This window comes from Bombus affinis, chromosome 12, assembly GCF_024516045.1.
Source record: "Bombus affinis isolate iyBomAffi1 chromosome 12, iyBomAffi1.2, whole genome shotgun sequence".
NCBI lineage: Eukaryota > Metazoa > Arthropoda > Insecta > Hymenoptera > Apidae > Bombus > Bombus affinis.
The window spans coordinates 9,708,383-9,733,705 of record NC_066355.1 but is presented as its reverse complement, the minus strand read 5'-3'; the positions used below and the strand labels follow the sequence as shown (position 1 = coordinate 9,733,705).

Here is a 25,323-nt window from a genome sequence, read left to right as displayed (position 1 = left end):
CCCCTTCTTCGCCTGGCACAACGGCTCTGTTTCCATCTCGTTCGCCCGCGTTTGTTTTTCGCGTCAGACAGCGCTTCTTCCAATCTGTCGCGAGTCCTACGACGGAATTCGACGGTACGACGAGCTATGAGCGAAAAGAAAGACGAATACGACCGGAATGCGAGTATATATACGCGGAGAACGTAAAGTGGAAAAATTGAAACAGACGTGTACAAAGTAGATAAGTAGAATGAAAATTTGATCGATCGAATTCATTGGAATATTCCCTATCGAATACGAATTTTCGGGGAAACGGAAGAGATCTGTGGCCCAAAATTGAGGATTCGTATCAGAGGAATAACATGTGCAAGGAGGTGGCACGAGAAATTCTTTCGTCAATCGGTTGCCTCGACACGCTGCTTTCTTCTTTTTATCTTTATTTTTAATCTTTGAACGCGGATTTTTCGGGATCCATTGACAATTTCCTTGTGGATTTTGTAGGAAATTTGTGGAAGACGAATTTTATTACGAGGAATAACCATTTTCGTTTGTGGAAAGAAAGACTTGGAAATCGCTTGATGCACCGAACCGACATGACCGGAAGCGATCGAACACCGGACCGATACGACTGCGTAAATGAAATTGATTTACTGTAAGTTCGTGAGAAGCGATGGTTTCTTATAGACAATTTGTAGACAGAATTTTATATTTTAATGAAAAATTTAATCTTTCTTTTTACATTTTTGTGATATGTACTTGATATGGAATCCAGTGAAACGAAAAATACTATGACAGTTATTATATAATAGTTATGGCATATAGGGAATGATACTCGGGATGTAGATGTACGAGTAAAGGAAACTTAGACGAGAATTTACTTTATAACATATATATTTATTTGAGCTTTAATTGCATTTTAAAATACAACCGAAATAATTAAATAATGACAAATCTGGTAAAATGGTTTCAAGAGTCGCGTATACATGATGCATATCTTTGTGGTTGCGCATTTGTAAGTATGTAGGTACTTTTCGAGCGTATTTTTCGCACGGTTGGCTATTTCTTGTTTCGTTTCTCGTATCCGCGAGTGCGTACGCGCCGCGTTCGTTTTTTTCCGCGCGTATGATGCCGCGTATCGCATCCACGTAGACCACGTTCTTCTTTTTTCTCCTATACCCGCCACATTCTCTCAGCAGTCGTATATAATTACAATAATAATATTAATATTATCGTTATATCGATAAATACTTTTAAAGTCCGCGATGGAAGAATTAGAGTTTACAAGAAATACGTATACAAGTGTGTTCCGCTCCGAAATTGCGCTTTTAACTCGTCCTCGAACGCGCGCAATTATCGTCCCTTCGGCTCATTCTTTCCCGCCCACTTCTTCCTGCTTCTTTGCGTTCTCGCGTTTTACACCTTATTCATATTCTCGCTCGCGCGATCATACTCGTCCGGATTTCAATTCCTCTCTCGCGGTGTCGCTTTTGCCCGCTTCACGGCGTCAGCCACTTTTACTCTCGTTTCCCTTTCGTACCTACTTTTCCAGTTCTCGAATGCACGCAAGCAAGCAAGCAAGCAAGCACGCACGCACGCACGCACGCACACACGCACGCACGCAGGCAGAAGACGATTCGCCAGAGAACGCGTTGGTCGCGCGCCGTTTTTCCGCTCAGCCGAGAGACGATGGAGTCCCGGCGTGTTGGTAGCCGTTCGAAGTGTTTCTTTTTTTTCCCCTTTTTCGCTGCTTTTCCCCATTCGTTAATTGTATAGAGAATAATCGTAATCGTAATCAATATACACGGTATTCGCGATAATCCGAGCGATAGTAATGACAGTATTTTACACTTAAAACGTCGCGTCGACTCGCACGGCGCAATAAATATTATTTGAACAAAGAAAATTTACAATGGTCTACTCGTACGCTACGAGCGAAGGAAAACGATAACGTTCGAGGAGGCCGCGTCGCGCGCGCTCGACTCGCCGCGCACCTGTGTTTCGAGTATAACCGCGAGCCTCGCTATTGCACCGTGTTCTCGTTGCTCTCGATGCTCCTTTTATGCCACTTTTCTCTCACTCTGCAATCGTCGTCATCGTCATCGTCGTACTCGTCAGCCGGTTCGCTTTGCCGAACGCTCGTTGACTTTTTTCGGACGAGGTCCGAATCCCGATTTCACCGATTTCGCAGTTCTAAGTATCAACAAAGAGATTCCTATACAAGGGCGGACCCTAGCCTAGCCTATGCGCTAATCAACTACGCTCTTATGTTCTAGAGGTATACATGCTGATCTGACCTTACGACAGCTGTGTGACAGGTAAGCCTTGCCGTCCTACACCTTGGAAAATTTTAGTCGCTATCCTCTCTGCCTTTGCTGCTCTCTTCTCCGCTTGCACTCGTTTTCGTCGTTCATTTATTCTCTACCATTCTCCCTTTCGTACGCAGAAACACACACACAGACACGTACACACGTGTAGACACACGCTCGTTCAAGCATACAAATTCTCTCTGTCGATCGCACGATCTTTCGCATCGCTTTGCTCTCTTTCTCAACGCCAGTCGTAAATGTCCTTAAGTATTTATAAAATCACAAACTTTGTCGCTCGCCGAGCCCCTTGACTCAGCAGTGCCGCGAGATATGGTGGCATCACAATTTAATCAACGCACGTTCGATATCTACCTCCTCCCTCTGTGTTCGTTGCGCGATTCGATTATCCGCTGACGAGTTGGTTCGATTCGATTTGAACGGGCGAAAAGGAGCGATAGGTATAAAGAGGGGAATGGCGAACAGAGGGTGGAAAGCGAAGTAAGGGAGAGGAGGAGGAAAAGACGAGAGACGAGATGCGGTAGGAAACAGCGGAGACCGGATAATGGAATCGCGAGCGAAAAAGGATGGATGTCCCGAGGCGGAGGTTTCGAAGGAGGTGAAATGGTGTTGCAATCGCGTCGCTAGTTACAGTCGTTACAGTATAGATACACTTATGTACAAGTGGCACCGCTACTTACGGGGCTCGGACTATACGTACTTGCTGGACAACTGCTTGGCCAGCTCCGTATACTTGAGAAATTTGGAGTGCGGACTCTCTTCGAGGGGAGAGGCCGCTGACTGAGACGGGCTACCGTTCGCCTGTGCAAGCGGCGGCGACTTGTTGCGCTGGGAAGTCGGGGGCGAGGAAGAACTGTGACCGGCCGGCGGCGGTCCGGTGGCGGAGGTTTGCGAGACCGCTGCTGCCGCGGCCGCAGCAGCAGCCGCCGCCGCCGCCGCGGCCGCCGCTGATCGGCCGATCGTCAGTGGATCGGGAATCACGCCGTCCTTGACGAAATGCATCTTGGACAGATGATGCCTGTACGCGCCCTTGGAGATGAACGGCGTGTCGCAGAAGGCGCATTTCATGATCGAGTCGGCGGTGACGACGGCGTCGTTGCAGGCCCAGCTGAACGCCAAGATCGCTCCCGGAGTCGTCCCGGAACCGGGTCCGGTCGCGCCCACGCCACTTCCAGCCGCTGCTCCGAGACCGGACGCGGCTCCAGGACCGCCACCGGATCGGGCCGCGCTGCCACTAGGTCCTCGCGTCTCCGTCTTGTCGCAAAGCTTCTGCAGCGCGGCCAAAGGATGGCTGCTGGTTTTGCGTCCCTGAGAGTCGACCGCGTTGTTCGAGCCTCCGCCGCTACCGCCACCACCGCCGCCACCGCTACCGCCGCCTCCGCCTCCTCCGCCACCGGACAGGCTGTCGAACATGGAAGAAAGCGCCCCGAGACTGCTCGACCCCTTCGTGTCGGGTGTTCCACGCGGCGTTACCGACCGGTCGCTGCTCGTCGGACTGCTGGTGCTGTTCCTGCAAGGACTACGCGCGATCTGTTCCGGTTGACCGCTCGATCTAGGAGTCGGTGGGTTCATGCGAGGCGACAACACCTCTCGACCCTCCTCCGATCCTTCGTGCAAGCTGCTTCGACGATGATTGAACGAACCTTGCTCCTCCTCGTCTCTGCAATCCTCCATGATCTCTTTCTTCACGAACACCTCGCGATTCGACTGTGACTGAGTCTGCGACTGCTCCTCCTCGTTCGCCACGCGATCCTCCGACTCGTCGTCTCGGGGTTCCTTCTTCACGACCACGCTCGCCGCCGATGTCGCGGCCGAACTGGCCGCGGCAACGGAAACGGATGCGGTCGTCGACGACTCCTCGTCACCGGATTCCTCGGTGGTTGGATGATGACGACTCGAGGGCAAGGTTTGCGCGCCCAATTGCTTGTCCGGCGTGACCCGATGATGGTGGGAATGCCTGGTGTCCGAGTGGCCGACCGACGAAAGGTCCACGCGTCTCTCCGGCGTCATCGCGTCGGTTCTACCGCCGCTTCCTCGTTCCGACACGGAGCTCGACTCGCTTCCGCTGCGTTCCCGCCGCGCGGCCGTACTTGTCGCGTAATGTTGCTGCTGTTGCTGATGCTGATGTTGTTGCTGATACGACCGGAGAAGGTTCATCGTCTGTGGATCGACCAACGGTTTCGTGTAATCGACGCTCTCGTCGATGCCCAGCCGCTTCAAGATGCTCGTACCCATCGGGGCTCCGGGTTGAGCGTGATGCAGACCCGGTGTACCGTGCCTCACGCGAGAATCGAAGCTCTTCTCGATCAGTTTCTCGATGGCGTTCAACACGGACGGCGAGGAACTACCGGTGGTCTCGCCGGCGGTCGGTGTCGGCGTGTCCTTTCCTGGTGTGGTGGCGTCGCTGGCCGACGAAGGCGACCGATGGTGTCTCGAGGACACCGACGAACCGTCTTCGGTGACGCTCTTGCGGCCGGTCTCGGTCGGCGGTAACGTGGCCGGTAGGTGATTCGACATCAACGCGTTCTTCAAGAAGTTTCGCTGATTCGCGCCCACGGTGCCCGCTCCGATACACTGGCGTATATGATCGACGAAGATGGTCGTCTCGATCTTCTCGCCGCACTTCTCGCACGTTATACGACCGGCGTGTTTGCCGAGGCTGTGGCTCAGTCCGGTAGCCGCGTCGCCGTTCTTGAACTCGTTCTGCGCTCGTTCCAGTTCCAACAATTTTCTCACCGGCAGCGACTTCTTGCGTTTCTCCCGCGTCTGCCGCCTCCGACCGCCGCTCTCGGTGATCGATCGCATTATGTGCTCCTTGTAGTGGGAATTCTTCACCATGTGATTGCTCAGTTCTTTCAGGGAGCTGAACGCTTGATCGCAAACCTTGCACGTGAGTACGGCGCTCACGTGGCTGCTGGTAGCGCCGGAGCCTGGGCCAGTAGCGTTTCCGGCGTGCGGTCCGGACGCGCCACCGGCGGTAACCGCGCCACCCCCGCCACCAGCGGCGCCGGTTACGGATCCACTGCCTGCACCGCCACCTCCGCTTCCTCCGCTTCCACCGCTGCCACTCTTGTTCTCGTCCGACGACTTCCACGAGATAATCTGCTCCTGGGAGATGATGTTGGTGTAATGTTGCGTCTGCTGCATGTGCGACGTCATCTCGGCGAGAGAGCGGAAACTCTGACCGCACCACATACACTTGAGAATCTGTCTGGTCTGCTCGGCTCCCTTTCCCAGCCAAACGTCTTGACCCCTGACCAGCTTCCTCGGCAGAGGCATCGTTTCCTTGATCAGCAGATTCAACTCGGATGGACTCTGTTTACTGCTCGGAGTCGCGGAACCACCACCACCGGCGCCGGAGCCAGCGTTGTTGCTGGACGCGGTGGTTTGCGGCTGGTGCGGCTGATGCGGCGGCTGCGGCGTCACGATACTGGCCACGCTCGGTGGCTGCGGGTGGAGCGCGGACGCGGCCGCTGGCACGGGCATGTTTACGCCGCAGTGTTTCGCCTCCTTCATGTGAGTCGTCATCGCGGCCAACGTGGGGAAACTCTGCTTGCACCATACGCACTTGAGCACGTCCTTGGCTTGATCGGCTCCCTTGTTCAGCCAGTGGGATTGCCAGGCACTGTGTCGACTGCCGGACGTGGAGCCGGCGGTCGCGTTGCCCGCGACCGCTGCCGCGGCGGCTGCGGCTGCGGCTGCAGCGGCTCCGCTCGCTCCGCCACTGCCGGCGCTCGTGCTCGATCTGAACAGATCCTCGCCGCCCAGTTTGCTCAGTTCGCTCATCTTCTCCAGGGCTTTGGTCGCTTCGCTCGGCTGATACGACTTGTCGAGAGCGGACGGTGGTTTCATCTTGCCGTTCCAAAGTTGCTGATGATGTTCGACTACGCCGGCGGTGCTCTTCGGCGAGAGTTGCTGTTGACTAGTAGCCGCTGCCGCGACCGCGGCCGCAAAGTAGGGAAAGTGAGAGGCGACCACGGGCGACGTCCACGGCGAAACGACGGGTGGTCTGCCGAAACCTGCAGCCGTGACGGCTTGAGCGGCCTCCTGGTGAGCCGCTGCGGCCGCCGCAGCTGCCGCCGCCGCCGCTGCCGCCGCCGTGCCAGCGGACAACCTGGAGGACTTGCGAACGGGCAGCGGCGGAGAATCTTCCGGTCCAGGTCGTTTTCTACTGGGCACCGATAAATCCAAAGGTCCGTTGTTCGCCTCCGTGGAGGAGGACGGTGTTGGCGGCTTGCTGAGGTTCAGTATCTGCTCCTCTTCGTCGTCCTCCGTCGACGACGCTTTCCTCGTGCTAAAGTCGAGCACCGCGGGTAACGGTGTGGCCGACGGCGATACCTCGCCGACGCTGCTGGGCGAGACCAGAAGGCCAGGAGTAGCTGCCGGTGGCGAGCACGACGAGGATACCAACGGAGACACGGAACCACGGGATAGCGGCGAATGGCCGAGTAGCAGTCTCTGGTGGGTCTGTTGCAGGTACGCCGCCATCATCGCCGCCGAATGAGGGGGTAGCAGTGGATGGCTTCCGAGGGGCAGTGGCACGATCCCGCTCGGACTCACCGGGCTCGCGGTGCTTCGCGTCGCTGGCGGCGGAGGACTTCCGGTCGCCGGGCCGGACGATTCCCGAGAATCTCTCGAGGGACAGCGTGGACTCATTGGCTCTCTGAAAGCATGAAACAGAAAGGAGAAACGTTACGCGCGATGATCGGTGAAGATCGGACGGCCGAGATCGCTGGGATCGCGGGGATGCGCAGGCGTTGATCGGATTGGCGCGGCGAAAAACAGCGGGAGATCGATACCCGTGGTCGAATCCTGTGGACGAGCTTCGTTGCTACTCTGGCGACTGGACGAAGAATCCGTGCGCGGCGTGTCGCGTCGCGTGTGCTGTTCGCGGCACGCGAACCGAATCGAAGATGGAGAGCGAGCGAGAGAGGTTGTGTAGACTTGACGACGGCTCGCTCGTAACTGACTGCTTCTGACTGAATGCCGAATGCGTGCCGCGAGACGAAAGGGGAACGGCGCCGGCACGCATGCAGGGGAAGTTTTCGATGGGTGGCGGGGCAGCGGAGGACACGGAGGCGCCACTGCCGCAGCCTGCCACCGGCACACGCATCCACCACCGCCGCCCCCGTTGTAACCGGTGATGCGGCAAAGCGGTACCGGAGCGGTGGTGGAGCGCCGTCATCGTCGGCGTTGGTGGGATCGTCGATGCAGGCCGACGCGTAACACGTGCCTATCTCTATTAGCTGTATGACGTCGCACGGCAGTCACCGATATCGGTCTGGCACCGGCTTATTTATCCCTCCTTCGTTCTCTCTCTGTTGTCCTCGTGCGCGCCGCATCTCCTCGCCTCTCTCCCCTTCGTGTTTCCTTTAGCAGAGACAGCGAACGACGCGACGTTTACACCGTTCTCTCGCTCGTGCGCCGCACGTATCCGTGACGATTCGTTGCGCTCAAACAACGAGAATACCCGTGTGTGTACACGAGGGGCGCCCGACGCCGGCAACTTCAAAGAGAACGGCAGCGGCGCTCTCGTTGATTTAGGCGGTTTATGACCATGCTGCCAGTAAAGCACCGACTAATGAGTTTCAAGCGAACCGTGTTCGTTGAAATTTACGTTCATACCACTTTCGACGGTCGCGCCTCCGTCTCTTCCTAAGTATAGGCTTCGCGTTTCGTTTCGTTTCGCCTCGTCTCGGTCCGTTTCCTTTCGTAATTATCGCGAAGCACGTTAATCGAGATTTTTACCTGTCCGGTGGTCCAGTGTCCCTTAAAATAGTAGGATTCAGTCTCGCGGTTGCGGAAGGCGGTGGAGTGGGCGGCGATGCGTCCTCGTCGTCTTCATCGTCGGTCGCGTCCCCATCCTCTTCCTCTTTGGCTGCCGTCGTGCAACCTCTCTCGCTAGGACTAATTGGGCCGTCATCCTCCACGCAGTCGCCTTCCTCGCCCTGGAGGTCCGCGCCAGGCCCTGAGCCTTCGACTCCGTCCTCCCCTGCAACGGAAAATCGTACGATCGTTTCAGTGCGACGCGATAGCGGCCTAGACGGCGAACGGGGCGCGGTTACGGCGCCAGTCACTGAATCGAGGAGGAAGGAAAGGAAGATCGACGCGTCTCGTAACCACGCCGCGCCGTTCGCACCGAGAATTTGGAAACGAGAAAAGCGAGCGTTGGAAAAGGACGCAAAGAGGCGAACAGCGAGGACGGTTGGCGCGAGACAATGCCGTTATCGGCTCATTTATCGGCCTTTCGCGGCTACGACGACGTAGAAGACGTGGCGAACGACAGTACGCGGCGACGAGGGTACGCGGGATTGCATCGAGAGTGCGTCGAGCAAAGTCATCGCGCGCCATTGTCGAGCAACCTACGGACTTCCGTTGCCCTTCCATTTCTAACTCTCGAACGAATCACCGGCACGATCGAACGTTCTACTTCGACGCTGAAAACCAGAAGAGGAGCGTGTCGTCGTTTCGCGCCCTAGGCGAGCAGACGATCGGATCGGCGGGACTCTGGCTGGTCCAGAAGCTGCGGAAACGCGACTCGTTCCGGTCGGTCGTTAAATCGGATTTCCGGCGAGTATCGGCGAACGGACGCAACGGGGATCGCCATCTTGTTCCGGTGACGCGTCCTCGTTCGAGATGGCGCAAGACGAGGAGTCCGCGGATCCGGGCATCTCTCCGGTGGCCGAAGAGAGCAAAAGGAAGAAAGAGGCGGAAAGGACTCAGCACACCTCCCTTCCGAGAGGGGTGGGGACAAGCAGGACGAAGAGCACCGTCCTACTTTGCCGACTGACCAACCAAACGATCGTTTGTTCGCCGATGGGCCACGGAAGAAGGAGGGAAAAGAGATCGCGCATCGATCCGAGAAGGCATCGGCAACTAATTACGCAGATTTATGTCCCCATTGTCCATTGTCTCTCTCCGGCTGGCGCGGGCCGAAGCGGGCCAGAGCGGCCCTCCGAAGCCCTGCGCGACCGTGAACGATTCGATGGAAGAAGCTGCGCTCCGCTGCTGCTCGCCGACCCTTTGGGTCGGGGTACGGGAGGTGTGTGCTCGAAGAATGGAGAACGAGCAACGACCAACGACCGCGAAGATGACCGCGTCGTCGACGAGAACGAGGAAGACGACAACGAGGGCCCGAGCTAAAAGGAACGAGGCATGCGAGGATCGACTGAAATCGGTCCGCTACCGAGAAGGGATACGCGACAACTCGCAGACCAGGGCGGACCACCGGTGCTCGCCGGAGCTCCGCCCGCTTCCAGCATCCCTCGGAACGCTCTCTTTTCCCTGTCGCGTTTCCCTTCTTTTCGTTCGCCCACGAAACCAACGCGCCTCTTCTCTTTCTTTTCTCTTCCTCTTGTCCTTCCTCTCTCCCCTCGTCGCTCCTCTTGCTTCTTTTCTCGCGGCTGTTTCAATCTCGGTCTCGCGACCCGGTCCACCGCCCCGGAACCGTCCACGTTCCATCGTCCACCAGGATGTCGCCGCGCTACCACGAGCCTCGCACCCGTCGAAGGTACCGGAATGCAAATGCTCGCACCAGCCGAGATACGGCGTATTTCTACTGGCAGGTCGTTAACGAAGCAACTAGCACGGGGGTTGCGTATACAGCCGCGGGAAACATACGAGGGGAGCAAGCAGCGTGGCATACGGAGTTTAAAGCGGCAGAGCCCTGACACCGGTTTAGCAGATGCTACCGCGTGATATCCGGCGTGCTCGACTTCGCAGCGAACATCGTGGCGCCTTACCGACTATGGGATGTACCGATCATGGTTGCTGCGCTTATAACGCTTCGTGATTCCTGCTACTACAAGTTTGAGGGCGCGTGCACATTTTTCGTACGAACTTAGTTTTCCAATTGGACGGTTGGTGTGACCGACGAGGACGAGTAATTCGCACCAAATGATCCTAATAGCAGCGCAATTTTACCCTTTAACTTTATCCGTTGCGGTACAAGTAGCTTCTGACGTGTTTCTAACTTGTAGTCGATAAGATATTTTTCAAGATCGTGTAGGACTCAGGAATGTATTTTCATATTCTCGTAACCAGTAACGCATCCCGATCTACCCTCGCTCGGAAGACTCTAGGACAGCAGTTACATTTATATGGCAACCAAAGCAAAACGCTATTAATGTATTGGCGATTGTTCGACGTATCGAGAAACGAGGAAGTCGTGGGATGTCAAAAATGTTAACATAAACGTGCAACAACGGACCGATCTGTCTGGGTATCGCGGGTTCTCTTCATTCGTGCTGTAGCCCTTCGTCGATAACGTTTCTTTCTACGAAGAAACGGATTTCCTTGCCTCGTCTTGTCTTGTCTCGCATCTCGCCTTCGATATTACCGCCTCTGTTCCACTTTTTCGTAACTTGCCTCGAATGAACCGCGTATCGCCTACTCCGATCACCAACAACATCATCCAAGGATGCGGATGATCGCGCGATAAATCTCGATCTCGTCTGGATTTATGTATTTGCGTCGTATCAAATCGGCAAGATTTGTTGGCAATTAGAGCGGTCGTTAAAGCATCTCGTACGTTGAGAAAACAGCGGCTCGCACGAGTTTAATATCGTTTGCACGGCAAATCTAGATAACGAATTTTCCTTTGCGCGAGCTGCGCTCGTTATCTCCGCGACTTAATTTAGCCAGCTGTGTAGGTAACGCGATCCGGAGGAAACCGACGATCGACGACGAATCACGACGAATCGGGAAGAACCTGTTGACCGGTCGATCGAGCGAGCCGGTCTCGCGCAACGTGCCGGAAATAAAACGGCGCGCGATAATGAGGCGCGGCGACGGTGGCGACGGTGCGGTGACGGGAAAGCGGAGAAGCAAGGAAAGCGACGAGGAGGCGAGGAGGAAGGGCGGGCGAAGGCGGGAGGGAACAAAAGGAGCAACGGTGGAGGACAAGGCAGGACAGGACAGGAGAGGAGATGAATTCCTGATGCGAGAGAACCGTCGGGAGGCTGGCGAGGAGAGTGACAGGAGGCAGACGAAGAGACGATCGGATGGACAGGCAGACAGACGGACGAACGGACGAGCGGGAGGAGCGGGCGGGCGAACGGGTGAACGGGCGGTCCGACAGAAGGACGAAGAGAGACGGAGAGCAAAGGGAGGCTTCGCATTGTGATTCTCTCGCGGTCTGCCAGAGAGTGACTGACGGGTGAATCCATTCTCCTTGCTCCGTCCTTCTTTCTGTTCTCTCGCTCTCGTTTGCTCGTTGCTCCTTCTCTTACGGTTGCTTCTTCCTCTCCAAGCAACCGGCTGTGCCTCTCGAATCTCACCCGTGTTCCAGCTCGTAGCGCGTTGCGTTGCAGACGCGCGAGACGCGTCGTCGTTTCTCAGTTCCTGCGAACGATTTTCCTCGCTTTTCGCCATCTATGCCACCCTTCGTCGCACCGCCTTTCGCGGCACTCGGTTTCGCGGTTTCTTCGAACGTTCTCGCGACTCGTTCGCGTTTTTCGATCGGGCTCGACCGGTTCGATCGTTCGCGTCGCGTTCGGCGTTGACGCAAATGTTTACGACTCGGTTTCTCCCCCTTTCGATCTTCCTTCTCTTCGTCCGATCGCTTTGTCTCGCAGGATAAAACACGTCGGGTGGTCGGATTCGTGAGTCACTTAAGCGTCCGAACGAGACGACAGGGCCGAACCGAAGACGGAGCACCGACCTACCGTAGTCTACCTGACTGATTGACCGATGAGCCGACTGTTATCCTAAGTCAACACTCACTCCATCAGGCTGTCGAATCGCTTCCTTCCATCGCCGAGTTCCACCGCCACGTTCCCTGCTCGTTCTCCACCGGTTCGAACGAGCCTCGTCTCCTTTCGCTCTCGCGGTTCCAACGGCGCATAAAAAATGCGTTGGCCGTTTAGTTCCCGCGAGGCCAGCTACCGATTAAGACGTTCGATCGATCGATCGTGACACGCGAGTCTCCGCGAAGGTGAGACTTTTTATTAGCGTCAATCGCGTACGTCCAACTACTCTGATTGCTTTTGATTAGTCGTAATTTTCCATCCGTGCAAAAAGCTTTTGTTTATCACTGGATCGTAGATCTTTGCGCGTTTGCAGAAAATGTATGCAAAGTTATGTAGGTGAAGAAACGTAAATATGCAGATATGTTAAATATGTTAAATACATATATAAAAAGAATAAAAAGTATAAAAAGAATACCAAACAAAGTGTCATATGTTATAAATCAAACGGATTCTCCCTTCTCCGATTCTCTCGTAGTCGTTTAATGTCTAAAGTCTACCTAGCGCCTAGACGTCGTTCAGAAGTCAAACCGATCAACTACCAGCGATTAACATTCGATTTTCAAGAAATAAATAACTTCTACTAGTAAATTTATTCATCGTAAAATGACGACATAAGCGTTGGTCAATTCCAAGCCCAAATTAAAAATTAATATCTTTGCAACATCGTCGCGGAATTTTTTGGCTTTACGAAATTAATCAAAGCGATTCTAATCATTTTAATATTTATGTTCGTATATTATATTTCGTTCTTCGGTATGATCAAATGTTATTCTTACGAGCAAATAGATTTTGTACGCGATAGATCGACGTAAATCATCAGAGGCAACAGGGAGGCAGCTTCATTTTCCAGTAATACGAATAACCCAATAAAAACCAATGAAAAACCGATCAAAATCAAATTTTGATTTTTAAAACGTGCTACGAGTTTATATCGAACATCAAATGCATACTTTTCTTTCTTTTCCAATAAATACAACTGAAATATTGCAATCTTAATCTTCTTAAGGACCGTTCAGACGATCGATATCGTTACATACCAATGTTACTGTCAATAATTTAGATTCTCGTTATTATCGTTTATTATAGTTCATATTTCATATTTGTTAAAATATTTATTCATTTGTTGGTTTGGTATAACCAACGAACAGAACAATTTTAGAAGCATATCGTATGTACGTATGAAACGAAACAAAATCCTTCGCTCGACGAAATGCACAAGCAGATACTCTGCAAGGAAGCGTATACACTACGCATAGGTTACGCAAGTTAACGTTGGCGTGACTGTGGGATCACAATGGACGCGAATTAATACATCGCGAGATAACGTACATTGACGCGGGCTGAGATTAGTTCGGAACGGAGATAGTACGACGAAGAAAGCGATACACTAAATGTTTAAATGTATCGGGCGGTATCGGACAAAAGATCGAAATGATAGTGAAATCCGTTGGCCGTGTAGCGACCCTGCCAATGTTGTTCGTATCAATGTGATCGTATTTAGATACATAAGGGGCTGATAAAATAAGTTTGGATATCCGATGCGTGTAAACGTACCGGATTTTGTAGAGAAACGTCATCTCCGTAACGGCACGTCTATCGTCCAGAGAAAGTAAATTGAATGCGAATATTACGCCATAATGACGATGATATTGGCAATAACGTTGATGGTCTGTACGTTCCATCTATGCTTTATGGTGGACAGTAAGAAAGTCGCGTGAATGGCGAATGGTCATCGGGGAGGACGAAATTCATCGAACGTAAGAATTTCGGTTGCGCGAAGAGATGGTTTTAATACGCTCGCTAACGACGCCGCCCGCGGCGAAGTTTCGCGATATCGGTCTCGATAGGAGTAGAAGCACGGGAAAACGATCGAGTAAATTGCGTCGCGCGTACTTGGCCGAACGGTATTAATGATCGGGCACGCACGGTCGCGCCATCGGTGCGTCCGCTGATGCAGGCAGGACGACTGGATGATGGATGATAGATGATGGTATACGCGCGTCCGGTAAGACCGACCGTTCTTTTCGTTTGTTCTCGTTCGTTCCTTGGTCGGTTCGTTCGGCCGGTCGATCGCGCAACAGGCGACAGTGATGATCGATGCATGGCTGCCGTAGCTGCTGCCGTGGCTGCTGCTGTTGCTCCCACTTAAAAAGCTGAAATCCGCAAACCCGTTTTGCAGTCGGTTCGTCGCGCTCCAGCTCCCCCGCTCGCAACGTGCCGCGTTGTTTCGCGCGTGTCCAACCGCGCGTTATCCACCGGAAATGAACGATATGCTTTCACCGGTACCCGGCGGTGGTACACGGAAATCGTACATCTATCGATCGCGAGAGAAACGAAATTTCGATGGTTTCAAAAGGTCAGGGTTTCCGTACACTTCCGAGAGCTAACAGTCGTAACGAAATTGGCTAGGCATCGAGGCAACAGATAGCGAATTTGCATCGTCGAATCTCAGCTTGAGGTAACGCGTACGTTATTATATAACGTAGCATCGTTTGCACGATCGAACGAATCAGCTTTACGTATATCCTGTTATCCGAGCTACGATCGAGCGAGTACGTACATAAATAACGCGTGAGAAGAAACTGACAAGACTATATAGATTAATTTCTTCGTTTCCAACGACTTGCCAGCTCGAACGTAAGACAGAACTTGGTGATCCGGTCGGATACAGTTCCTCTGTATATGATTACAGTTACGCGTACGGTAATTTCGCGATACGACGAACGCTACTTGAAACACGTAAGTTCAAAAGCCTCGACGATTTTACGATCTCGCTATATACGTTCCTTCAACGGTAGCTACCAAATTTCGTCCCGATCGGCCACTATTTGGTATCGTTCGGAGGGACGTTCGCGTTCGATCTTCTTCGAGGATTCACGATGCGTTATGGTCAGACGCGAACGCAAACGCGCGGTTTAAGCGGATGGCGGCGGAAGCGAGGAAAGGATGTCGGCGGTGGCGGCGGCGGCGGCGGTGGGTCGAGAAGCCACGGGGCGACGGTCTGGCGAGGTGGAAGAGGAGAGATGACAGGAGGACGCCTTCATCACGATATCCGTCACTCTTCTTTCCCCCCCTCCCTCCCTGTCCTCGTTCTTCGACCGTAACCTCCGAATCTCCTCGTCCTCCGCGTCTCTTTCTTCCACTCGCCGTCACGCCGCCTTTCGAAATGTCACTCCTGTTACCGACTGCTGGTGCAGAGGCCGTGACAACAATAATTGTCAGCGAAGTAACGTCTCTCGAGTCGGCTACGGACAGGAGACGAAGCAGCGGGAGAGAGTTAAAAAGTCGGAGGATGGGATAGCGAGGCGGGAGCAGCTCTCTCGCCGGGAGAAAGGACACCGGGAAGAGAGAAAGGGAAGCAGAAAAGAGGGAAAGGATAGCGCGGGGCGGATGGTGCAAGCTCGAGTACGCGAGAAAGAGCGGACGGTTCGCTCTATTTATAGAACCGGCAACAAACACGAAGCAGCTGGTGTCGATCCGTCCGGTTATCGTTTCGTTTACACAGCCTCTGCGTGTCGCGGCCCCCGCGCGAAGTGGTCGCGCGAGAAACGAGGGCCGAATTCTCCAACCGACGAGCTTCGCCGTTTGCGTCCTAACGCTCGGTCCGTACCGACTACGTACACTGTTCCCCAACAGACACACTGTATCGCGTCCACTGCTGGGAATAGTTCGCGAGCGGAGCGCAAGCAAATTTGACACATTTTACATTTTGCTACGCAGACAGAAACGTTTAGGAGCTTATAAATGGTTATACAACTATACATAGAGCGGTAGTCATCGATCAACGGTGCGACACTCTGCGACGCGTATTTTCTAAATTATCACGCTGGCAAAAAATTCCTAGAGTTTGTAAATGCCGCCAGTTACGCGTTGACACTAGGAACATCGGTAATCGGCGACGGTAGAGCCAAGCGAGCGTTAACTACCGGTACACCATGTACGCGCCTATTCGACGTTCTAACCGAGGAGGATAGCATTGTTCGCGAAAACTATTAGCGAACGTGTTTGCCAATGAGTGCGCGCTTTCGAACGCTGCTCGCTAATCGTAAAAGTATTCACGTCGCGTAATACTTGCATTGAACGCGTTTGATTCTGCGATCCGATTCGATCGATCGATCGATCGATCGATGAGAGGAAATCTCAGGCACAACGAGTACGACGACCCTTTCGAGTCTCGTTCGTCGCTAGAAGCCGATGACTCGTGACAGCCGTGAAAAAATAAGACGCCTGACTGGACTTTGTATCTTAATCCCGAAGGAGAGTGGATGTGTCCCGTGAAACGACCGACTGGCCGGTCTTTCGCTGTGAGGAACGGTTCCCGAAATAGGCTGCCGGCGCGAACGAACGACCGCCTCACCGATCCGTCCTAATAAATATTGTGTCAACGTAAATAAGTACGATGCCTCGTGGTGCGCGCGAGTCTGCCGGTGAAGATGGTGCACGGACAGAAGCCGATCCGTCCTCTGGATGACGGACGGCTGATGTACGCAAGGACAGGTGCGCGCATCTCTCGATCTCCTCACCCTTTCGCTTCGCTCTGCTCTGCCATAGAAGCACGACACGCCGTGACGCGTTCCTCTTTGCTCTCGAGAACGTCGCGACGAAAGAATTTCGTAGTCTCCACCCGATAAAACGCGTGCGTCGTCGCGGCTACGGTGTTTCGTTGCTACACGAAACGTCGATTTTTGCGGTAATATTCGAGCCGCGAAACCAACGCGAGTGACTACACCGCTTCGAGGACGGCACTGATCTATAAATAATCTTGTGTAACGTAGCACGGAACGCGGTTTACGAGCAACGGTATATCGACGGGTTCAGCAGGGCGATCGACACGAAGAATAATCTCAAAGACGGTTCGTTTCGTAGTGGCTTTCAACGACACGCACGGTACGGGCAAGAAATTTTCCGCCTGTTTAGGAAGGACGCGTACTCCGATATCGATCGGCCGGTCCTGTGTCGGCCGAACAGTCGGTCGGTTGGTCGGCCGACATAGCCTCGGCTATCTAGGCAGCCGAAGCAGTCAGTCAGTCGTCGAGTCGGTTCTCGTCGTCGTCGTGGTCGTCGCCGTGGTCGTCGCCGTGGTCGTCGTTGTCGTCATGGCTGTCGGTATCGAAGGAAAGTCTAGAAACGGTTCCAGTGCAGTCGCGAGGGGGCCGGTACCGAGGTCGGAGCAGATTTATGCGACACACATGCGGCAAAGCGTATAACTCACTCGCACGCCCATAATATCTTCCCCCGATCCCTTCGGCCGCCGCTTTGCCTCGCTTCTTAGCCCCCCAAAGGCATCGAGATGAGAGACAGATACACCAATAACGCCGAACCAGGCCGTCGCAACGATATTTATTACGAATTGCTAGGGATTATGTTATGTCAGTGGTTCTCATTGCCCGACGAACCAAGAATACCCGCCGCCTTCGATTCACCTTCCGTTTCTCTATTCACCTTCCTCTTTCGCTGCAGCTGGCGATCGCGTATCTCGGATTCTCTACATTGTACCGTAAAATATGTAGGTTGGAAAACGATGGTGTGCGACGTGGACGAAGGGTTCGTAGAGGGCCGGAATGAGACGAGGAGACGCGAGAAAGAGTGGCAATAACAGACGGGGTTAACGGTGCCCGTACCGTGGCTAGTTAGTTGGAGATCGTACCACCTTTGTTTGCACGCCCCACCTTCGGCTTCGACGCGACAGCACACACGCGCGTACGTGTACGTGCACGCACACCATCGTGCCGGCGGTAGCCGTGGCATTATATCGTGAGCACAGAAGTAATTTATAGTTGCAATAATTTATTGGGTACCATGGGGTTTATACTTGCCTGACGTGTAGCCATCCGTCACCGTCAGTGACGTCACCTCCCTCCACATAATGACTACCTACGCCCCCCCTCTTCCCTCCCGCCGACTCCTCCCGTCCGCTCCAGTCGTCGTACCCCCTTCCTACCTCGGTTACCGTACACCCTTCTGCCTAACCAACCCCACTCTTGCTACTCGCCGGTCGGACGATTTCTCCGGTCGCGACTCCAATTTACCTCGTCTCGTGTCCACTTCGCGATACGCGTTTTCTTTTCTTCGTACCGATGATAATGGACCGCGCGAGGAAGAGCAAATTTCGCTGGCTTTTAACCCTTTGCGATGTGCCCCACGGTCAGTGAAACACCTTTCGTCCAACGTTGCAACTGTGCGCCTATCGCACGACGTCGGGGAGCCACGGTGACGGTACGTTGAGCGAGCACGTTTCACGAATACGAATCAGAGTTTTTGATTCTCCGTAGGCAACTCGAATGGTTCACGCTCCGATCGAAATTTTATTCGGTCGGAGTTTTCTCTATTTCGGTTAAACATCGATCGTGCGATAAGCGTCGCGGCATCGTTTTCCGAAGCTTGGAACGGTGAAAACGATTACGAAAGAACGAAAATACGCGAGTTTGATTGGATCGGGTACGACACGGTTTGTAACGAAGAAAGATACTCGAGCCAAGCGCGTGCAATAACGTTTGAAATAAACGCCGGGTGTCTTGTACCACGTACGTTGCCCCATCGATTTAAAATTTTATCACCGTCCGATGGGAATAAAATTTCGAACGATCTCGACTATGACGCGTCTAATCTACGTTCGTAGAATTTTTCTACGGCAAACGTTGAAATACTTTCGTACGCCGAGATTGCGCGGATTGAACGCTGCGAGGGTTAATACGTGAGCGCAGGAAGTTGTCGCGAATCAGGCGGAACCGCGAGTCGGGCGTCGCGTCGCATCGAGAGGCCAAAGTACCGGAACGACGGGAGCAGTGTCCCGTCTCGCAGTCACCAGAGGCACCTCTTGATGGCTGCCAGAGACGAGGAGTCGGTCCAGAACTAGATATGCTCGTCACGTTTCTAGCTCGCCTTGCACGGGAGGGGAGCGGGCAAAGAGAGACGGAGAAAGAGGAGGTGGAAGAGGCGAAGGTGTCGTGGAGAGGGTGATATCGCACACGGTGTCGGTACTGTCGCAGGAAGCCGACGCGACGTTGCGAGTGGAAATGACGTTGACGGGCGTTTGTCACTGTCCTCGGCAAATAATATCCAACACCGCCCGGTGTATACCCATCCTATTACCTCCACGAAGCTTTCTCCGTGTGCACAGGCGACCGTGGAAAAGAGACTCGTGTACGAGGAACGAGATGGAAGCCGTGCGTGTATGTGTGTGTGTGTGTGTCGTTGCTTGTATGTTTGCGCGCGAAAGCTGCCATGTGTTGTGTCGTACACGGGCATAATCGACCGTGCACAACGTCCACCAAAGAATCTTTTTCCACGCGTCTCGATGTATCTTTCACCGTTCCGCTATATTTGCATTCGGTTAACGGGGGATGGTTACGAATAACGAGGGAAAAATACGCTGATAGAATAAAGTCGATTCCTGACTCGTCATCGGTATGCGTCTTTCCACCGTTGCTGGAGCAAAGGTGAGTTTTCGTTGTGGTACAATTTCGAAACGATACGCGTTATTTATCTAATCGTACTTGGCTATGCCAGCGAAAGAATAATAAATTAGGCTTATCTGAATCTCGCACGCATTTCCAACCGTAACGTATCGCGGTTCTTGGCTATCGAATTAGCATCGCTTGGAAACTCGATATTTTCATTTTTCTTCTTAAGGGTAACAGGAAATAAATCGCGAAGGTAATAGAGTGAGTAAAGGTGAGAACACGGCTACTTTCAGCCGACTCTGGCTATTTTCAATGGCATTCGAGTCCAGTCAATCGCTTGACCATGGAAACTGTAACAACGCGAGGCTCTTCGATATCGTGTAATCGGTTAAATAATTGCCGTCGTATATATGCACGATTGTATAGCGTAGTAATAATTTGAACAACCAAGGACAACTCGCCGTCTCACCGACATACGCGTGTACGAAATATTTTACTTGGAAATTTCTGCATACGATCTTAATTCGTTGATAATCATAAAAATAGTTAACGGGTGAGTTTTTTCTTGCAACCGTGCATCGTACTAATCCGGTGGTAGAGGATAATTAGAAATTATTGGAGCCGACGGAACAGACAGCCGACTAGCTAGCTAGGAAAGAAGGAGAGTAATGGCATCGACTGGATCGGGGAAGTTCGCCGGGTTAGAAGGTGGAAAGGCTGAAGGGTCTTGGCGACAGCCGTCAATCGATTGTCAACCGGGTCAGGCGACCAACCTAACCTAAGCCCTGCTATCCTCCTCCTTGTGCTGGTACTTGCGCGCGTATTCGTTTCTACCGTACGCGGAGCCCTCGCCTTCTTCCGATATAGCCACGTTTACAGCCCCTACACTTCCCTCTCGTGACCTTCCTCGGCTTCCTCTTTTTCTTCGTCACCGCGAGCGTTACACCGCGCTCCGTTTTCGCCGATATAATCGCAACGTTCGGAAAGGAAAAGAAAAGACGGAATGGGACACACGACCGCAACGGATTAACCGGTAACGGCGAGTCGAATAGTCGATCGTAGCCGTGAACGATAATCGAACGAACGCGGCTGTAAACAGGGTCCTTCGGTCGCGGTAATTCCCCTGGTGGTTGCCGTGGAACGGTTTCTCTCGTCTGGATTCTCCGGCCGAGCAATAAACTCGTCCGCCGCTCGTCTCGAGAAGGTTGAAAATTAGGGTTATTCGTAATTGCGGGCGATCGAGCGAAATTCGGAGCTTAATTCGACGGTGTACACCCACCGTGTGGTTCTGGTATAAACGGGTCCGTGGAACGAGCGATCCTCTGACAATTTGTCGGGCTTACCGCAATAACGATCCCGCGGCTAGTTCGCGGAATTTTGTCTGAGATCATAAACCGAGGGCTGTGATTAAGGGCCGGTCGATCGGCTGCCGGTTTAGGGGTTACCGTGTTTCTTTGGCGCCGAGTACGCTCGTTGTGTCGATTCTCACGAGGAAAACTCGCGATAATTTGGTGGAACGTGAGCGAACGACTCGTGCTCGATGCAACGCATCCGGTAGCGGGTTCGGAATTTCGGATAAGCGACGTGCTGAAAGCTCGGCGAGGGTGGAAAGGATCGTCGAGGGGGAACTTAATCGAGCGTCGAGAACCGCGCGGCGTTCAATTTGCCTCGATTAACGTTTGCCGCGTGACGGCGAACGAACGAGCCAGCGAGCACATCGGTCGAGCATCCCATCGAATCTCAATTCCTGCGAACCGGAGCAATAGAGACACGAGAGGAGACAGGGATGACGCCGGTGCAAGGAAAGGCAGGCGAAATCCTTCGCATCCCTCGAGGAGGGTAAACACACGGCAACCAGATCGAATGCGAAATGTTTCTCCAACGACGTATCTTACGTCTCGTCCATCCTGCAATTTTTCCGGTTTACGAGTTTCCCTCGTCTCTCTGGGCTCGACGAGCGGTCGTACAATCGCGAGCATACTCGTGGACGTTGGCAGAGAGCTTATTTCGCGGGCTAAGGGAGTAGGCAGCCGTCTAGCAGCCGCCGTTCCACACCCTCCCCGCCGCACCGTCGATATCAAGACAGCCGTCCGACAGATCAATGCCGTGAACGGCGACGACGCCTGGGCGTCCACCGTCGTCCGAAGAGACGACGAACGACTTCCACTTGACGGACGTGACCGGCCCGCTAGCCGCGTTGCGCTTTCGTCGTCGTGTTCGACCGCCGCAGCGTTCTAAATTATTGCATCGGTCGAGCGTTACAAGAGCAACGCGATGTTCCTTGGAACGAGTCCACGCGATCGTGATAGACGTTCGTTTCCTCGGACGATACGAGCGTGACCAAAGTAGGAAAAGGCTGCAGGAACCACACCCGTTGTCGCTACGGTACGCCGGTATTTGGATACTTCGTTGTCGTCGCGAATATATAAAATACGCTTCGGGTGAAACAATCGCGTCGAATTTTTAGTACGCGTTATACGCTGAACTACGTAGAGAAAACTACGTACGCGTTATCGTAACAAGAAGTAGAAAATTAAGAGGGAGGAAACGTCTCTATTTTATTTTTATTATCGTACGCTTTGAAAATGTAACGAGGATATAGAACAATCCTGTTGCACGGTGATTTGCAAACCGGTAACGTTGGTTAATGTGCTGGTAACGGATTATAGATTAGTTAGACTGTTCAGAACTTTACAATTTTGCGTTAAACGAAACGACTCTCGACAAATTGTAATTCGTACATCATTTTGCAAAATTTCAATCGGTCTATTAGCAAACTTGTTCCAATTATATCGGAGAATTCGCCGGTATCGATTAATTTGTCATTTGAGTCGTGTAAAATTTCACGAATCGTGCAAAACACCTCCTACGTATCTATATCGCAAATAACTATCAACGGTAGAGTGCAAGCTCTGTACAGCAGCATCGTGCGTTGGCGACAGAAACGACAGGACGAGTTGATCAGAGGATTTCGTCTTGGTGTCGTTAGAACGGAAAAGCGAAAAAGGAGAAAAAGCGGAGATGGGACGGGGGACAAGCAGTCAGTCCGAGTCCCTTCCACGAGACTTCCGAATATCGTCCCGGAGAGTGGTTTATTGGTTTTGTCTGGCGTGGATCTCCGGTGAATCCTCGAATCTCGTCGACGCAGAGAACGGTAACGGGATGCCGGAGCTTGCTATCCCTAGCGTAGGGTGCCGGGCACGATTAAAGGGGGGTGACGATCCGTGACGTAGAGTTATTTCGGAGTGGTCTGGGACGGTGTGTCCTCCGCGGTGAAACGGCAGAGAATTCGTAGTAAACGTATGTAGCCACGACCTCCTTTCTTCACCAGCACGACCAAGAGAACGCGAAACGCGCATTCCTCGCGTGTCCCGCGCTGTCCATTTCGTCGACAGACCCCGAAAGTACACCGGACCGCGATGAAACTAACCTCGACCAACTGCTACGCTCGCTGCCCGCCTCTTTCGATATCCGTTTCTTCCGTTTCCGCGTCTTTCTTTCCGAATTTTCCACCGTCCGAATCCGTACCAAGAGAGAACGTTGTTCCGACACGTACGTAGTATCTCCGGAGTGGCGTACACGCGTAACTACGATTCCCGGGGTCGATTAAACGATCCAGATTGATACGTCGTCCGTCGAGATACGTCGAAAGTTGAACTCGGCTGTCCGAAGGAAGCTGAAGCATTCGACGGCACACATCCGCGCCGAAAGACCGTGGGGTGTGGTACACGAGGGACGAACGTTTCGTTGCAGCAACCGGAGAGAGAGAGAGAGAGAGAGAGAGGAAGCTTCGATCCCCTTTCCTTTGCCCCCTTTTCGCTCCATCTCGTTCGTCGTAGGAAGGATCGTGTGCGTGCGAGCGAACAAGTGCATTCGACGGAAGAACGGAGAGGAAAAAGCCAGAGAGAAAGCGAAACAGAGTTGGTGAGAGATAGGGAATAGGATGGAGCGAGCAAGGGAGAGAGCAAACGCAAAGAGAGAACAAGGGGGATCTAAAGAGGGTGCGAGGGAGAGGGTAGCTGTTTCATCTGTCACCTGCAGACGCCGCCTTCCTTTCCGTCATCGTCCCTCTCAGCCGAGCGGCAACCACCCCCAGCGACCCCCTTTAATAATAACAACAATAGAGCCGGACTAGCAGCGGTCGGTCGACGCGGTGGCATGTGGACTGGGAAGTGGGGACACAGGGGGTCGGAGGGCAAGGGCCAGGGGGCAGGAGGCAGCAGAGGGTTGCACGGGGAAGGAGCGGAGCGTCGGTGGGACGGTACGGGTCACAAGACGGCCGTGTCACGTCCGCTTCCAGCCTCGACCCTTCTCCTCGACAGGTCCACCCCGCGCGTCAACTTCACCCAGGGATGTAGTGGACCACCTTGAGTTTCGCCAGCGTCCGTACGTTCGATACCGTAGCGCGCGCAACCACGCGACCACTTTGTTCGTCGAGCTGCCGCTTTCACGTTCAGCACCGTCTCCGCGCTCATCGTCGGTCAACCTTGCAACAGCTCGCGTTTCGCTCGACCGTCAGGAAATTATTCGTGGAACGACCTACCGTACTCGTTCCATCGTTGCGACACGGTATCGTCGTTCGGCGTCGAACGTTCTTCGTACAGAGAAATATTCGTCCAAGCACCGAGAAACGAGATCCGGCCCTGACTACCGCGCACAACCCTTTCCTACCCTCTCCCTTTCTCTCTTCCTCTTATTCCTTTTATCATCGTTGGTTCGTCCGTACGTCCAGGCCGGTATGGACCGTCTCTCTCGCGACCCTTATTACGCGTCGCTGCTCGACTTCATCAGGGAAATGTCGCGGCGGTCTCTGGCGCGCGAGCATTAACTTACGCGCACAGCGACCGCCGGCCGCGTTCGTGCACGCTACGCGGCTATGCTAATGTCCAAAAACGACGCCGTGTGCGTGGATGCATCTGCAGTATTTCGCGATAATGGCCTCCATGCTGAATGGTGGGGATGAAACCCGCTCCGGGTTCGTACAACGTAATACACCGCAAAAATATAACGCCGAGCCTCCTTTTTTGCCTTTCGGCCTGCGTGTATGTTTCTTTCTCGTGGGCCGCCCCGCCTCTCATCTCCGCGAGTATATCCACGAACACGAAGCGGAACGCGAACGGCTCGGACGAATCGAAAATTCCAAGAGTCAACGGAGCGAAGAGGACGGTTAGCACGATGGTCGGTGAACGAGAGAACGACAGACGATACGGGACCAGAGAGTAGGGGAAAATTCAGATCGCGGACAATGAAATAACTCTTTCCGGAATATACTTTTTGCCGGGTACTCGGTGATTTCGCGCTGATTCGTGACCCACGGACGCGTCCAGAGCATTAATCGTTCGTAATTTCATTCGATTTAATTACCTGGCTGGCGCGCTCGAATCGAACGAGGCATTAAACCGTCCAAACCGAGTCGAATGTTTGCATTTTAATACGCGCCGCTGATGTTCTCCGTTCGCGTACACTTTTACGTTGCCTAATGATAGACGCGTAACGAGCGCGACGCTGCATCAATTAACGCCCGATAATTAGCAGTCGGGATACGCGGTTCGCGCGACCACCACCTATCAGCATTTTTCCTCCATTCGCCAGCGAACGAACGTCCATCGCCGTTGGAAAACCGCGTCCGACCGAACCGAGCGATTTTTATTCGTACAAAGTAAAGATAAAACGGAACGAGAACGAGGCGCCGAGCAGCAAGGGCGCGACCAAGAGTGTGTCACAACCGCGTCCAAACCAGTTCAAGTTTTAGCCGATCGATAAGGTCGTACAAAACTGAAATAATTTGGTAAACGTATAGGCGCGTGCGTTTAACGTCATCCTGTGCCAGTTCGTTCCACGTCGCGCCTCATCGCAGCGCGTCGTATC

At 53.3% G+C, this 25,323-nt stretch overlaps 1 protein-coding gene across 9 annotated transcripts in view; it reads right to left on the bottom strand.

Moving 5' to 3' along the window:
* Positions 1-852: 852 nt before the first annotated feature.
* Positions 853-25,323, bottom strand: part of LOC126922509 (protein tiptop) — an 89,700-nt gene continuing 65,229 nt past the window's right edge. For 7 of the 9 annotated variants that reach the window (XM_050735093.1, XM_050735089.1, XM_050735091.1 and 4 more), the window contains 2 exons: positions 8,052-8,295; positions 853-6,966 (listed from right to left, as the gene is read on the bottom strand). In XM_050735093.1, the coding sequence (XP_050591050.1) occupies positions 2,994-6,966; positions 8,052-8,295 (4,217 nt within the window). In that variant the 3' untranslated portion in view covers positions 853-2,993. Of the gene's footprint in view, positions 6,967-7,102; positions 7,276-8,051; positions 8,296-12,026; positions 12,153-25,323 lie in introns of those variants that run through there. The other 2 variants (XM_050735097.1, XM_050735098.1) reach the window with 2 other exon arrangements.